General features: G+C 45.6%; 4 protein-coding genes across 4 annotated transcripts, besides 2 other annotated features; 1 reads left to right on the top strand and 3 right to left on the bottom strand.

The window, feature by feature from the left end:
• Positions 1–772: 772 nt before the first annotated feature.
• On the bottom strand, positions 773–2,052 carry TSTA_062300 (uncharacterized protein; the record flags this gene model as incomplete). Its single annotated transcript, XM_002340089.1, has 2 exons — positions 1,195–2,052; positions 773–1,116 (listed from the first exon to the last, which is right to left on the bottom strand). Exons 1-2 carry the CDS (start codon positions 1,982–1,984, stop codon positions 773–775), a joined length of 1,134 nt encoding a protein of 377 aa, XP_002340130.1. The 5' UTR covers positions 1,985–2,052.
• A 5,047-nt stretch (positions 2,053–7,099) lies between these two features.
• TSTA_062310 (G-protein beta WD-40 repeats containing protein, putative) lies at positions 7,100–12,074 on the bottom strand (the record flags this gene model as incomplete). Its single annotated transcript, XM_002340090.1, has 3 exons — positions 7,100–10,857; positions 10,942–11,115; positions 11,171–12,074. 3 exons carry the CDS (start codon positions 12,072–12,074, stop codon positions 7,100–7,102), a joined length of 4,836 nt encoding a protein of 1,611 aa, XP_002340131.1.
• A 595-nt stretch (positions 12,075–12,669) lies between these two features.
• TSTA_062320 (uncharacterized protein) lies at positions 12,670–14,251 on the top strand. The gene is made up of 2 exons (XM_002340091.1): positions 12,670–12,729; positions 12,817–14,251. The coding sequence occupies exons 1-2, from the start codon at positions 12,680–12,682 to the stop codon at positions 14,204–14,206; spliced, it is 1,440 nt and encodes a 479-aa protein (XP_002340132.1). The 5' UTR covers positions 12,670–12,679; the 3' UTR covers positions 14,207–14,251.
• A 330-nt stretch (positions 14,252–14,581) lies between these two features.
• On the bottom strand, positions 14,582–16,549 carry TSTA_062330 (uncharacterized protein; the record flags this gene model as incomplete). The annotated part of the gene is made up of 2 exons (XM_002340092.1): positions 14,582–15,662; positions 15,825–16,549. 2 exons carry the CDS (start codon positions 16,547–16,549, stop codon positions 14,582–14,584), a joined length of 1,806 nt encoding a protein of 601 aa, XP_002340133.1.
• Positions 14,603–15,571: a mobile genetic element.
• Positions 14,708–15,562: a mobile genetic element.

Raw genomic sequence — 16,549 nt, forward strand, 5'->3', positions numbered from 1 at the left:
GTATCTACTATAGTGGCTTGCTAGTGGGGCAATCAAAGAGAGGGTGTGTAAAAATGTGAAGGAGGTTTCGAATCTGTCTGTATTGTTGAAAAACATAAGTTTGCAAATATAAGCTAGAGATAGGAAAACTATAAAGTCAATTCCACAGAGACCAACTTCTGGATGTACATATCTAGCGATTTGACAAGGCAAAGGCGAAGCGGCGATATCTAATATCATCCTACCTTTTTTGCGCAGCGCGCTGATGCGTCTACAAACTCGTTATCAAGTCCAGGTCCCAGTCAAATAATGGTGATACCGAAACTAAGAGCACCCGCCTTAAGACCCAGCAAAAGAACCGGAGGAAAAAGGGACTGTTTCGAAAAGCGGCTAAATACAGTGAAGTGTGCCAAGCGCACGTCTTTGTCTTCATTCGAGTGGAAGCAAGCGGTCAGACCTTCATCTTTAATTCGAAGCCTCAGTGGCCACCCACTGAGGGAGAAATGGTACGCTACACTTCACTTAGCCCTATAATATTACTGACTCTCATTAGATGAGACTGCATCCTATCCCAGTGCAAATGTCTTCTAAAGACTTTGAGTCAAGCACAAGTTGACAAAAAGAAAATAAGCTTGTGTTCCGAAATGGGAAGGATGTATTATACCTAGGTAGTGTGGACATACAAGAGAAGATATCACGTTCATTTATGCTGAGATATCACAAATTGGTCTACTGCATTCTTCCTATGTGAAATCACAAAAACATGCAAAAAGCCCTATGGCAACTTCATAGTTTATTTAATAGTAGAAGGACCACCAACAGTAATAATCAACGATTTAGGGGCTTGTGATGCAATGAGACCGGACTGGTCAGCTCCTGAAGGGCCAACGTCATCGTATGGAAAGGCATACCCCTTTCCATCTAGCTCGAGATCATGGACCAAATTACTGTAGACATTGCTTGGATCTGTCATATAATAAAAAGCTGGATCAAGACCCGGTTGAAAGTCACCGCCCTTCAGTAGAAGCGTGGCTCTATGCAAGGCAGCGCAGAGTCTAGGTACGATAGCAACATGAATATTATTGTCTGTGGTGGTGTCAATATTGAAAGGCCCAGTGCTACAACCAAAGATATCAGCTGTAGAAGGTTTTCTAAACCCATGGTCATCTCCAGTGCAGCTTAATATATCATTATGTACAGTACATGAAACATTACCGGCTGACGTTTGTGAATTCACAGTGAGGGGTCGCCGGCTGTAAGTAGACCACACCTCATCGACGTATTCCGAGTAGTAATCCTGGAAAGCGGATGGATGCAAGCTGATATATGACTTCGGAGAGAGAACCCGAAGTATACCACCGTTGGAATCGTTCACACAGAGCTGATCCCATGGCTGACCACTACTAGAAGCCTGCCGTCGAAGCCGATTGCAGATGTCAGTCACCGCAGCAGCTGGGATTCCTAGGGCTTCTTGTATGCTTCCATCCTCTGATTCCAGCGATATGCCCAAAGCTAAGCCCACAAAATCCACATAACTGAGATTTACAAATAGCCCAGTCTCAGCGGTATAGCTGAGCTCCACAAATCCCCAGTGTACGAGACTGTTCAGGTCTGTGGTGTCTGTCACAGAAGGTTCAATGAGAGTGGCGGCACCGTTGTTGTCCAAAACAGCATAGAATGTCAAACTATTGATGGAAACCCATATGCGGCCTGACGAGAAGTCGCTTGGTATTGTGACAGTAGTGCTCGCACCTTCTGCCGCCAGTGGAATTGCGATCGACTGGGAAACTTTGAGTGGAATGGACGATAGCGTACTGGGCTCTGGATGATACCAAGTACTATCTGTTTGTAGCAAGACTAGCCGGTTATCCGGATCCTGAGCTGTAACATAGGCATATGTAGATGTATTTCCTGGTAGATTATTTACAATTGATATCGAGAGGCGTGCCACTACAACAGTGACAAAGCAAAACCCAATTAAAGGTTGCATTCGCGGGACAATCATGGCATTCCATAGAACTCGCCGATAGAATCAATTAATTCTTCCAAAAATTAGCTTTCTTGTTCTGACCAAGAAAGATGTGACGCTCGGATTTATAGTATACAATAGAGATTTTGCGTAAACTGGCCAAAAAGCTCAGTGACGCTCTTTGATCAGACATAGAATTGGTATCTTGAGGGCTAACCACTCAAAACTCGATATGAAGCAACTCATCATTTGTACAGTTAATTGCGAAAAGGGCGTCTGGATTTATACTCATTGTTTCTTCAAACCCTCAATATGCCAAGATTAACTGACTGAATTTGTAAGTATTCCGAAGGCGACGCAGCAATATTAAAATTTATGGCATGATGATAAGATTATATAGTTCTCCCCAACGGGGAATGGGTAGTGTATGAATCCACTCTCAGGCATAAGCAAGGTGTCACTAAAGGTTGATGGCCCTTCGCTATAGGCCTATAAGGAGTGCCAAGGGACTATTCCCTTTAGGTAGGAAGTTGTGGCTTCTGCACTTTTGAACACATTACGTCTCCGATTGGCCGGTTACGGGTAGATTTTAGAATCCAGTCTTTCAGGCCAGGATATACCCTAATTGACCAATCAAATACTTCATTTCAAATATATGACTAAAAGACGCAACTACCCAACTACAAACTGGTATGCACAACCTTTAAAATTAGAGCCATGTGATCAAAGAATCCATTCTACTGTCGGATTAGTCGGTTTATTCCAGGCCAATCCTGAAAGTGTTTTACTAGGATCAAAGAAAAAAAGTGACTAGCAAGATTGTGTGTATATTGGGTTCTCTCTCTGTCCCTGTCTAATACATCAGGTTCAATGCCGGGTCCTTTATAGACATTTTTGGCGGGGTCTTTTGTGAGCTATCATGAGGGGTAAACAATCAGGGCTATATTGAGCCCTGATAAGAAGATGACTCCTTATTTGCTGAAGTGTAGGTAGCTTGAGGTGACTGGTTGACCTGATCAAATAGCCTATCTTCTACATCGCCGGATATCCCGGTTATCTGACATCTACAGCGATATCTGAACAGTCAAATACTGTTGTATACTTGGTGTACACATACGGAGGACCAGAGATCAGGTCATTCCTCTACTATAGTGTATTTCATTCTAACTAGTATGGTCCATTAGGCTATAAGGAAGATCTCTACTATCTTTTTTGAGGACTACTGTTGTTAAGGACGTCAACTCTCGTTATATCTTATACTTCTTTATGTGCAGGTGTTGACTCTTGAATACGGGGAACCTGCGTGGTTCAACCAGTCTTAACGTATCTCGAGACATCTCCTGCATCGCGAACAACTTCGGTGGATCCAGGTCTGTGTCATTCGCAACGGAGTATCCATAACAGCTGTGCTAATAATCATTAATGCTAAATACAGAGAAAACAATGTAAATACTCAACGACCATATCGATTGTCCCGCTGCATACGCTAATTTGGTACCAAGGCTGTACTGTATCAAACTTTGATGTGTCCAGCGTATGCCATCCCAGTTGCCATCACACACGTATCAGCATATTACTGTGTACACTCCAATCGGGAAATATCCTTTCCACCTCCGATGCAAAGGATTCGGATCTCAGACTTGTCATAGCTCTAGCAGCCCAAATCTTGTAAAGTCTCGATGAACGCCGACACGGTGAGTTGGACTTTGGATATATCCACTCGATTGCACAGAGAAGTTTCTCGTCAGTCAAACCATAGCATCGCCGGGTAATGAGCAGGTTGAGTATCTTCATTGACTGAGGGGATTTCTCACGTTTCTTTAAAGCTGGCATAACGAACGGACGGCTCGCTGTAGGACAACCATGATCAGAGAGCAAGTCCACTAGATCGATGCGGTTCCGCTCAATAGCAGCGTCAAGCGGCAGTCTCAAAATTCGACGTCTCGAAACTCGGCGTATCGGAGGTGGGTATTTGTCACTCATGAGTCCTATAGTGGGTTGGTGGCGAAGCAATAATGAGACAATTTCACAATCCGTGTCTTTTGCCGCAACATATAGTGGAGATTGGCGACTGAAGCTGTCTATGACATCTATGTTGGCACCTTTGTCCAGTAGATACTGGATAACTTCGAGTCGTTGTCTAGGTGGCAGGCTCCAATTCGTGCTTTGGTTGACAGCGACAACCAGGGGGTGTATATGACCGCCTGTACTTTTTTTTGTGATGGATTGAACAAACAATACACTGACTCCAAGGAAAGTATCGCGATCACTATACGAGATCGGAAATCTATTACATTCTTTGAGGAGTTGAGGTAACTCAGGAATTTTTTGTACCAAGTCCAAGCTCCCCGCGCAAAGAGCCTGATTTAATCCCACAAGGCGATCCTGATTCGATTTATAAGATCCTTGTCGGAGTTGGTGAAAAGAACCACGATAAGGGCAAGCGATCAAAAGACTCAGGAGCTCGAAAGCATTTAAGCTTGGTGCTAAAAGATAAAACAGCTCCGTTGGAAGCTTATCAAGGTAAAGCATCTTGGAGTTGAGTTGAACACTCACAGTAATGCTGGTTGGCTGTAACTTGGTAAGTATTGGATTATAGACTGGAGAACAAGTGGTCAGTCAGAAGAAAATGGGAGATACGCAGCGGTCGAGCACATATTTATGTACGAAACGGGCGCGGGTATCTTTAGGAATTAGGAAACAATTGAGCACTAATTATAGAGATATCAAAGCAATATACTGTGACTATAGAGTGGGACCCGGCTTGCGGCTGATCAAGTGGCACCAGGACAGCACCTCCCCATGCTAGTGAGTTTGACTGGTTTTTCATGGAAAGTTCTAGCAAGTTCTAGCGAGCCATGGCAAGGGCAAGACGCTGGGTCGAAACTAGATATTCACCCTTGATGTGGTTGACAACTCTGTTACTGACAGGCGGGGAGATGGACACGGGCCAGAATACCTAATAGCACTGGACTCCAGTAACATTGAGGAAAGGTGAAGAACTAACATGAGCCCCCAGACATATTCCAAGACGGGGGGGTTTCGTCTGTGACCTCTATTAGTAGTTAGTGGCTTGGTTTGACATGCTTGCGGGGCGACTTGCCCAGGTAATATGCCATGAGGCGTTTCAATGTGCTAAATATACGTGGACAATTCATGGCTGGGTTGGAATGGAAAACGTCCTGTTGAAGATGAGAGTATAAACATTAAGTGTTACTCTCGGATTTAGTCTGATTACAAACATTTATGAGTATAAGTTCAAGGATTCTGACTATGGGTAAATTAAATATCAATATTGAACTGTTGACGGTTGATATTATAAACGGTTTGAATGCTCAGCCGGAGGACTGGCATGTAAACCCACATCGATGATGTGGATATATTGAGCTTTCGTCCCATCCCAAAATTCAGCATGTTTCTCCTAGGTCTTGACAATGCCACATACTTCGCCTAGACAATGGCTTTTGAAGATTGTACTATTTTTGGAGCGCATCAACACTGGTTCAAGGCAACTGTGTGAAGAAAGTATGCCTACGGATTATTCACCTCCACCTCCTTATCGAACATCTGCGGAGAGTCCAATCATACCAAAATCTACGCCTAATAGCTATATCGCTCTGCAGCCTTCTGATTCCATGTGCAGCTGCCGTATCCTCAATCAACAATGCATTTCAACTTCATCTGCAAGGCTTGATCGTACCGCTGGAGATGGGATCATCCGTCGTTATGGTATAAATGGTGACGAGCAGATCAGGGATTTGCTTATATGTACTGAGTGCCATCGCCCTCGGTCACGGAGATATCATGCACTAAATCGTCTGGAACCCGCAAAATTTCCAAGCTCTGGCGTCTGTTTAAGATGTAAGTCAGCACATCGATACATGATAGCAGAGCTTGAATGAGCCCTTTAAATCGACACCCACAGTTATTTTAGACTCCGCACAAACATTATTTATGGAATTCTTCTGCAATACAGTAGTAAGAAGTTTACTTTTTTCATATATACAGTTGTTCTTGAAATCTGTGAGACCAGTAAGCACATGTCAACGGTTCCAAACCCCGCTACAGTATAAACTTCATCACTCATAGTTCAGTCAATATAATTGGGCTTTTATTTAGTGCAGGACAACCATTAAACTACATCTCTAATAAGCGCCAGTCAATTAAACACCATTTCAGAGCATGTCGATGACTCATTTTATCAAAGGTTTTTTGTGGGAAGTCAAAAATCGATAATATTCTTGTCGATCAAACCAATTTCAATATGCCCATATACTGTAGGTCTAAGGCAGCTACCATCATTTGAATCGCATCATTAACCCAGGTAGTGTGATGACTATCGGATTATATTTACTCCGTACTATAGGATGGAGCATTGCCTACTTTCCTAATTGGTGAAGTCACCTGATACAAAACCATGTAATCTATGGTGTTGATTTTGAATGAACGCCTAGCCTCATGCTTATTTTTTTTTTCTTCAACTAGCAATCCGCATTCTAAGTACAATTGGATTTATATACGTGTTTCATCGGGGCCTAAAATCTGTTGAGCTTTGAAAATGACCTTAGCGGTAAAGGTGATTCGCTCGGAAAAAGTTGATCAAGAGCGAGTGGTCCGTTCAAAGAAGGTGGGTCTGTTTAAAGTACATAAGTGGGTCTATTGAAGGAGGTGGGTCTGTTTAAAATAAGTGGGCCTGTTCAAAGGAGGTCTGTTGAATAAAAGTGTGTATGACATCTAGTGTCTTATTCGGACCCTATCATCTCCCAGGTCTACGCGACTGAAGAAATGATGGTAATTTCCGATGAGCTTAGAATGACTGATGTCAAGACTTTACCGCTTTGTACAGGGTTTCCGGAAACCGGTGTCACCACGGTATACACTCTTGTTGTTTCTGGAGCCCTAATGTGAAACTAGGCTAAACCCCATCTGGTTTATGTCGGAACAATAATCATCCCTGTATATTACAGTATTGTACTTACTGGTAATATTACACAACAATGGCAAACTTGCCCCACAGCAGAATCCGGCAGAAGTTGCTCGAGAATCCATAGATAAAATGGAATTCTATATAATGCCTGGATATCCTAGGACCTCCTTTTACAAAGAGACTAATAAATAATAGAGAATATATAAGATTAAATCAAATTCAAACTAGAGTGTATGAAATCCTATAATAGAAACTCGCCCATCACTATACCCAAGAGCAAGGGTGGCTTCCTTGACAGCTGAAATTGTAAATTGACGATGCTCGGGAGGGAGCCACAGTAGATTCTCGCCTCCCAATGCAACCCAGTTGTTTGATAAAGATATTTGAGGATTAATACTGTATAAAGTCGGGTCACATTTATTATGGGGTTGTGGAATTCTTCCGGATCTAGTCGCAGTATGTTCTTCCGCAAGCAGAGTGAAGGCCACTGAATCAACCGAATCTGAATGGCCCTGAAGGGTCTGCAGTTCAGAGCCAGTCTTGACGTCCCAGAGCTTGACAGTCTTATCCCAAGAGCCTGAGACTAGAGTTTGCCCGTCGGGAGAGAAGGCCACTGAATCAACCAAACTTGAATGGCCTTGAAGGGTCTGCAGTTCAGAGCCGGTCTTGACGTCCCAGAGCTTGACAGTCTCATCGCGAGAGCCCGAGGCTAGGGTTTGCCCGTCGGGAGAGAAGGCCACTGAATGAACCCAATGTGAATGGCCCTGAAGGGTCTGCAGTTCAGAGCCGGTCTTGACGTCCCAGAGCTTGACAGTCTTATCGTGAGAGCCTGAGGCTAGGGTTTGCCCGTTGGGAGAGAACGCTACTGAATGAACCGAATCTGAATGGCCTTGAAGGGTCTGCAGTTCAGAGCCAGTCTTGACGTCCCAGAGCTTGACAGTCTCATCGTCAGAGCCCGAGGCTAGGGTTTGCCCGTCGGGAGAGAAGGCCACTGAATAAACCGAACCTGAATGGCCTTGAAGGGTCTGCAGTTCAGAGCCGGTCTTGACGTCCCAGAGCTTGACAGTCTCATCGCGAGAGCCTGAGGCTAGGGTTTGCCCGTCGGGAGAGAAGGCCACTGAATAAACCGAACCTGAATGGCCTTGAAGGGTCTGCAGTTCAGAGCCGGTCTTGACGTCCCAGAGCTTGACAGTCTCATCGCGAGAGCCTGAGGCTAGGGTTTGCCCGTCGGGAGAGAAGGCCACTGAATAAACCAAACTTGAATGGCCTTGAAGGGTCTGCAGTTCAGAGCCAGTCTTGACGTCCCAGAGCTTGACAGTCTCATCGCGAGAGCCTGAGGCTAGGGTTTGCCCGTCGGGAGAGAAGGCCACTGAATAAACCGAACCTGAATGGCCTTGAAGGGTCTGCAGTTCAGAGCCGGTCTTGACGTCCCAGAACTTGACAGTCTCATCGCGAGAGCCTGAGGCTAGGGTTTGCCCGTCGGGAGAGAAGGCCACTGAATGAACCAAACTTGAATGGCCTTGAAGGGTCTGCAGTTCAGAGCCAGTCTTGACGTCCCAGAGCTTGACAGTCTCATCGTCAGAGCCTGAGGCTAGGGTTTGCCCGTCGGGAGAGAAGGCCACTGAATCAACCCAATCTGAATGGCCTTGAAGGGTCTGCAGTTCAGAGCCGGTCTTGATGTCCCAGAGCTTGACAGTCTCATCGCGAGAGCCTGAGGCTAGGGTTTGCCCGTCGGGAGAGAAGGCCACTGAATGAACCAAATCTGAATGGCCCTGAAGGGTCTGCAGTTCAGAGCCGGTCTTGACGTCCCAGAGCTTGACAGTCTTATCGTGAGAGCCTGAGGCTAGGGTTTGCCCGTTGGGAGAGAACGCTACTGAATGAACCAAACTTGAATGGCCCTGAAGGGTCTGCAGTTCAGAGCCGGTCTTGACGTCCCAGAGCTTGACAGTCTTATCGTGAGAGCCTGAGGCTAGGGTTTGCCCGTCGGGAGAGAAGGCCACAGAATAAACCGAACCTGAATGGCCCTGAAGGGTCTGCAGTTCAGATCCAGTCTTGACGTCACAGAGCTTGACAGTCATATCGTCAGAGCCTGAGGCTAGGGTTTGCCCGTCGGGAGAGAAGGCCACTGAATCAACCCAACCTGAATGGCCCTCGAGTGTTTGTAGTCCTGGGCTCCATAAATCCTCCACCTGTGGTTGTATGTGCAAGTGTTTGAGTATACTACCAGGAAATATCCTTCTAACAATACTTTGCATCGGTGAAAATACTAGCCCGGAACTGTAGAGTTGGAGTGGAGCAATACCCGCAATGTAAGCGTTTTTAAGAATGAATCGTTTAGCATCATAGAGAAAGCCTGAAATTTCAACATCTGTGCTTACCCCATCACTAGACTGTACCGCATCTATCATTGCCACCGCTTCTGATATAACACCCATTAGGCTCAGCGCCTCCAACCAGTGAAGGAAATGCTTTTTCAAAAAATCGAAAGCTGGGAACTCAACGATATGAGCTTCACTATGATCAAGATGGTATACCCAGTACTGGCAGGCGTATTGCAGATCCGCTGAGAGATTCCGATGAACAGCCTGGCTATCAATATCATCTCGTTGCGTCCCATAACTTGGTAGGCCACAAATATTGTGCTTGAGACTAGTGTTCATGACATCAAGACAATGCAGTGCTATCTTCTGGTGTGTCTCTTTCTCATCTATATGGAAAAGGCTTTCCGTGGTCAAGAGGTAGTCTCGAAAAGATAAGTGCAGGATTCGGGTTGGAACATCTTTGTCGCTTGGTATATTCAGCACTGAGTGTAATGGATCCAATAGTTCGTTGATAGTTTGTTCAGGCAGATCAAGAAGTCGTGCAAGCGACTTGACAGACAGTGGTGTAGCAAGAAGAATAATAACCCCAACAATATCCTGGAATTCTTTCAGAAGCTCTTTTGGGTCGTCCTCTTTATCTCCCATGAGTTGATTTAAGACGGGGAGGTATACTTTGCCCATCTGAGATGCAGATGTGGTTACTTGGAATTTAAGAAAGTCCTGAAGACGATTGTTTGGGTGTGTCCCTTTCTTAATAAAGCGGCATGCCGTGGCTGCGAAAATAAATAATGGAACAGCCATCTGCGCTAATTCCTTGATAGCTTCATTCCCAGGCCAGTCGTTAGAGAATGAGCGTTCCTCCCGTATTTTAGAAAGCTCGTCTTCCAGGTATACGCGAATGTCGTGTTCAATTTCGGGCTTGGGAAGTTCATGGAGAACAAGATCTTGATAAGAATTGTCTTGATTAAAGCCAAGGCGGATTGCCAATTCAGGTCTGCTCGTCAAGAATATTCGGAGACGTATAGATTTTGATTTCTGCACCTGGGGCAAAAGTTGAAGTATGGCCCGTATGTCGCCCGCATATTCACATTCATCCAATGCATCAATCACAATCATGATGGTTATAGGCTCACTTTGATTCAGGCTAAGTAATGGTTGGAGAAGCAGTTTATCAAATTGTTCTTTCATCAATTTTCCTGAAATGTACGGGTCGGTATCAATCGCCATTTCAACATGATGAATTAAAGCAGGAACTCGGAGCAGAAGCTGTGCGCAAATCGTGGTGAAGAACATCTTGGCAGTACCACGGTCACGCTCTCCGCGTTTGAAGAAGAAGCTGGCCCCGAGTTGGCCTTTTTCCTTGAAGTACTGGGCTACTGTTCGAGAAATGGTTGATTTCCCAGTACCAGCCATCCCGTTCAGCCAGAATATACATTTCTGTCTCGGATCCTCTGCCCACTCTTGGATCTGGTGAAGTAGGCCAATCCTGGTTTTTGGATGGCATCTCGCCTCATGTTCTGCATCGGATGCATCAAAACTAGAACCTTTTGCATATGGTAATTTTCTAAAGACCTTTTCATGTCTGCTGTCATTACTGAGGTTCTGGACCACAACGCCTGTCTCCTGGACAACATCATGTATTTCTCTTATAGACTTCTCAACTTTGATATTTGTTAATAAGAGATTCCATAAGAGTATACTAGGGCAATAGAGCGAAATAAAGAACCTAGTTAAACATTACGTACTTTGCTTAATTGGATCCATTCTCTCCACTCCGAGCCCGGAAATAACCAGAAGAAGTTCTTTTGCATATGATGCTGCTGTTGCCGCGGCGTACGGCTGCCAGACCTTATTCTTATGGGAATCAGCATAATCGCTGATCCCTCGGATGACAAGACAGGGAAATGAGTCCATGAGTCCTAAGTGAAAATAAGTTACTAGATTTCTAATTTACGAGTGGGGTGTGATACTAACCAGCGGCCTCCATTTCAAAACATATAATGCTCTCTTCCCATGCCCATTTATCTCTTAAAATGGCGTCCTTCATCACTTGATCCGCGGATCCAATAGTCCCATAATGTAATTGAGGAGAGTTGTTAGGTCGATCTTTCCTTTGTACAAGGTTACAGTTCTGGGGTCCGCAACAACTCTTGCACGACTTCTTCCCCTCGTCATGAACAATGGTCGACTTAAAGAGACGGTCTTTCTTGGACACTGGATATTGGAAGTTTATGGCGTGGACTGGATACTTTGATACTGATTCTGATAGTGTCTCGCGGATATTGTTGTGTCCATCTAATTTGTGCTGTGCTTGAAGTTGAGAGACAGCGCTTAGAACGATGTTTGGGGGTTTGTTCAACTTGCCGCCACTGCGTATGAATTCCTTTTCCTGCAATGACTTCCCGAAATCATACTGCACAACCGCATCCGATGATTTTGAGGGTAGGCTAATAACCACATCGCCGAGTCGTATGTCACGTATATCTTCTGGATCATTTTCGGAGTCTTCAGAATCCTCCCCTTCATCTTCACCACCTGCATAATCATCATTTCCCTTTGCACCATAATAAGGCGCCCCGCCGCCAATCCCAACCATCAAGCCAAACCTAACAGCTGGAAAGCTGCGGATCATATCCTTGGCAACAGTAGCAGCAGATGCCTTGCCTGTTATTGCTGCTGGCAAGCAAGCAATCACCACATTATGATCACCGATCCGGCCAAGGACGTACGAATTCGCGTCGTGTGGATCGGTTGCGGGAAGACCTGGATGCCTTTCATCCAACATGGTCATGGCAGCCACCAACTCGGTCTCTGGTAGAGCACATATCCAACCCACGGTATAATCACCATGAGCAAACTTTGCTGGGGGTTCGGTCATGCTTCTCTTGTTTGTTCAGAGGAGCTGTTAGTGTTTGGTGGAAAGCCGATTGTAAATAACAGTGACTAAATATTCATGAACGGTTCAGAGTTACAAAAAAAGACGGGAGAAGCATCATTCTGGAGTAGTCGGCTTTGGAGAGGTATTGCTTGAGGAAATGTGATGTGGATGCGGGGTTATCAGGGTCCGCAAGGCTAGCTAATTGTGGTCATAATGCACAGCCACAGTAAAACTAGGATCGATGCAGGAAATCGACACTTTCCTCCTAGACATCGTTATCGGGGTTGGGTGGACATTCCCGACCCCTATCTTCTCATCCACCAACACATGAATTACCTTTGCATGATTTCAGGCTCTTATTCTGTACATCACTTTCATGTTTGCTTTGATCTGCATCGGTAGCCAGGCAGAATGGAGCGACTCCACATGATCATATTCCATACGCCACGAATCGTCAGCCCTAACATCGGCCCGTGCCGTTACCTAATCATCTGCCTAAGAATTCTAGAATATTCCATGCAAACAGGACAAACACCAGGAGCTCCTGACATGCTGTCCACATCTTCAATCCATCCATCGGATCATTTTATCATTCAAGGCTGATCATGATGGGTAGTGAAATCCACATGGCTGCGCTTATTATCCTAGTTAGCCTGTAAGCCACAAACCCTTTGACCCTTGCATAAAAGCTAGCAGAGATGACTGCCTTTTTCCCGCTAACATTTAAGGTTCTCACTGTTAGGTTCCTCGGCGGCATTTATTGCCTCGACGAAGCGGCTTTGAGCCTACTTAGTGATGCCGCTTCTCAGCTTCGACGTATTGATCCATGGGAACAGATCCCGTCGTACGCCCCCACCCCCGGATACTTGGGCCGCGAACGCACGGTATCCGGATATAGCCCTTCTCTCAACCATGGGAATCGAAGCTCCACCCCCTCGCGTTATACCCCACCCGATCAGCGCGATTTCATTCGAGACACTGAATGGGATCAAGCAGGGACAGATACTGAAGAGGAGTGGCCCTCGTTTATCCGGTATATGATCGAATGGAGAGTAACTCTAAACAACCGTATGGTGGCTAAGGACACCGAGCAAGACCTGGCTTTGAACCCCAGTTCGTACTGGCAAGATATCAAACAAAAAGCGGAAACCATATTACGTCGGAAAATAGCTCGCAACCGACGGGTGAGGCTTGATGACACCACGATAGTGGTCTCTGTAAACGATCGCTCACAGCGCGATCTTACCAAACGCTTTGAAAGAACTGACATTGACTGGACAACTATCTCCAGACAGCTCGTGATGTGGAAAAATCTGTTCCATCAGGGCAAGAAGATTAGACTTTGCATTTCCATTAACTACTTAGACTCAGACGAGCCTTTGTCAGGCACCGACAAGAGAGGGCAAACATCAGTGACCAGGAGGATGCTGAATACACGAGAGGCTGAGATCGACGCTGAACACTTTTCTGGGCAACCTTCGGCTTGGCGGGATGTTTACCGAGTAATGCGCTGTCCTGGTCCACCATGCCGCCTAGATTCGCAATACTGCTGGCAGGACCCGGATGGGAAAAAGCACTATAAACTACGCACACATCACCTGAGGAAGCTGGTTAGATATGTGGAGAAAGAACACGGTATCATAGAAACCCATGATGATATTCCCGACAACATCCGTGAGCAATTGTATGCAGAGGAACAGCAGCGACTTGAGAGACGACAGAAGGGTCCTGAACATCCTACAACTGGATCTACAGTCCCAATAAATATCAACGTGCTCCCAGCACAGCCATCCCAGTCTGTAATATCTTCGCCGGCTGACGCCAACATCGCTTCATTGAGAACATATCCGAGTAAGCCTATCGAAATCCCCGGGCCCCTAGAAGTAGCGGTGGAGGAATATACGAATTGGCAGCTCTCGCGGGTGAACACTGAGAGTTTCAGACAAAATGTCAGGAAAGCACGTGATGTGACATTGGAGAACTGCCTTGACCTTAATCAAATACATCAGGATCAAGACCCCGAATTTTTTATCCGGCAAGGTGTGAAAATTGGTGCTGCACGCAGGTTTGTTAGTGAGATCAACGACTGGGCTCAGGAATACCAACCCAACCGAGCCGATGATTTTGAATAAGTATATAAATTAATCAGCTAGAAACAATTTCACATCTTTGAACGTCTCATCGCCTCGAAATATGTTCCTTAGTGATGCACCTGACAAATCTCCACCTTTTCGAGTCCTAATTGGCCCAAGGACAAAGACTAACGTAGTAAAACTGAAATTTAACACGTCCTATTCCAGGTTGAGATGACTAAGTCGTAATCATGGAGATATGAGTCTCTGCGTCAAATTATGTTAGAATGCCCAGCTAGACCCGCGGATATCCAATCCGAGGGGGGTTAACTTACTGGAGCTCGCTCACGGTTATCTAAGGATCTGGTGAGGTCGAAAGTCTGCAATTGATGAACTTCCGACACAACGGCTCAAAGCTTGCAGAATTGATGAAACTTACAGCCCTGTATTATGACACTCAATATTCAGTCCTGCGTGCCGAAAATGCCCCTTCGCGCTTTCCTCTCGTGCCCCGACCGTATCAACACACCACTCAAGGTAAGTGTCAAATCCTTGCCCAGGGCTATCTTTGTATGACTGCCAGTGCCGTCGAATAAAGGCTTTCAACTCGGCGAAAAACTCCTCGATTGGGTTTAGATCCGGTGAATACGGTGGTAAATACACTAGTTTGACGCCTTTTCCCGAACACATTTGCTCGATTCGTTCGGAGTGATGAAAAGATGCATTGTCCATGATGAGAACCGATTTAGGCTCCGGCCATTTTCCACAGTGCTGCAAGAGTTCCTCAATAAAGTCCTCGAAGAATGGTGCATCAGTTGAACCTTGGAACACACGCGACAGTACAATTCCGTCCTGAGAGTAAGCGGGAAGTATTTGATAACGCTGATCTCGATGGCATCTAGACACCTGGATTGGTGTTGTACCACTTGGAGACCACCCTGTCCTTCGGAAGCCTATCCGTTTATCACATCCGGACTCATCAACATACACTAGGTGATACGAACAGAAGTCTGAGATATAATGCATATACTCATCTCGTAAATCAGCATTTCGTTCTCTTGCTTGTTGTCGGGCAACCTTTTTTGACCACCCTTTATGGTGAAGTGCATCACTGATCGTGGATTTCGGTACACGCATATCGAATTCATCTAGCATAAATAGTTCCATTTCATGGATGTATAAATCTGGCTTTTCAAGTAAATGATCACAGAGCGCTTCCAGCATTACCGGTGTAATTTTCCGCGGCCGTCCGCCCTTAACTTCAGGCGCTTTAAGACTACCGAATAATTGAAGGTTTGAGCGAAGTCGAATAATTGCGCGTTTACTGCATCCAGCAGCTTCCGCCATTTGGGAAGTAGTTAGCTCACCGCTGACCAACATATCATGAATTAAATCAAGCGTTGATCGAGCTAGATTAGGAGCCATTCCTGTTACACGAATGTTGATCGACTGCCAAGGTTGGTTGTTCTTGGAGATTTGTATTATCCAGGCAGGGGAGGGATGGATGCCACGTGGACTTTAGTCTGGTACAGTAAAGTATACAAGATCTAGTAATGAAACCATGGTGTATTTTACAATACGAACTCGGGTTAATAGGATTCCGAAAGGGTGTCTCGAAGTGGCTTAGTGTCTTCTTGTCTTAGGGTTACGGAAAGAAACAAAGAGTATAATCGGTGACACCAGTTTCCGGAAACACTGTAGCATGTTCATAATCTCTGCACCTTCAGTTTCAAGAGAGCTGCCGTTCGACAGACCAACGGACGCATTGTTAAACGTGACAATGCCAAAATTGTCAAGGACAACTAAGTGGCTTCCTTCTTCGTAATCTTCCACAATCCACTCCGCATTTTGTCCATTAAGAGTGGAGGACGAGTCAGGCGCGGTAAGGCTTTGGCTCGCTTTCTGACCGTTCGTTAAATTTTCAATTGTCACAGTTCCAGAACCAGGAGAAGTAGACACGACACAAAGAGAAATTCTATCACCTGCATTGATACTGATACCCGAGAATCCGCCAGCATAGTCAGGATACCACTCATACATGTACCAGGCACCAAATGAGGCAGACCCATTGGAAGTGACACTTAAGTAGACACCAGTCTGAAGAATCGCGTTTGGATACGTACTGCCATCAATGCCAACCCAGACGGATGAAGAACCGGCGCGGCCATTGGCCGGTTTGGGAGTTGGCACGCTGAATTCTGCTGAAACGGAGGTGAAAGTGGTTCCTGACGGGGGAGCATTCAGTACTGCACCGGACCAATTCAATGTGAGATCAGCATTAGTCTTGTTCGAAATTCCATCTAGTTGGGAAAATCTTCTATTTGCGGCATGTGTCACTTCCGGACCATACGGCTGTGGCGCAGCAGCCAAGACGGTTGCACAAAAAAGAGTCAAGAGCTTCAT

This window comes from Talaromyces stipitatus, genomic scaffold, assembly GCF_000003125.1.
Source record: "Talaromyces stipitatus ATCC 10500 scf_1105507295523 genomic scaffold, whole genome shotgun sequence".
Classification (NCBI taxonomy): Eukaryota; Fungi; Ascomycota; class Eurotiomycetes; order Eurotiales; family Trichocomaceae; genus Talaromyces; species Talaromyces stipitatus.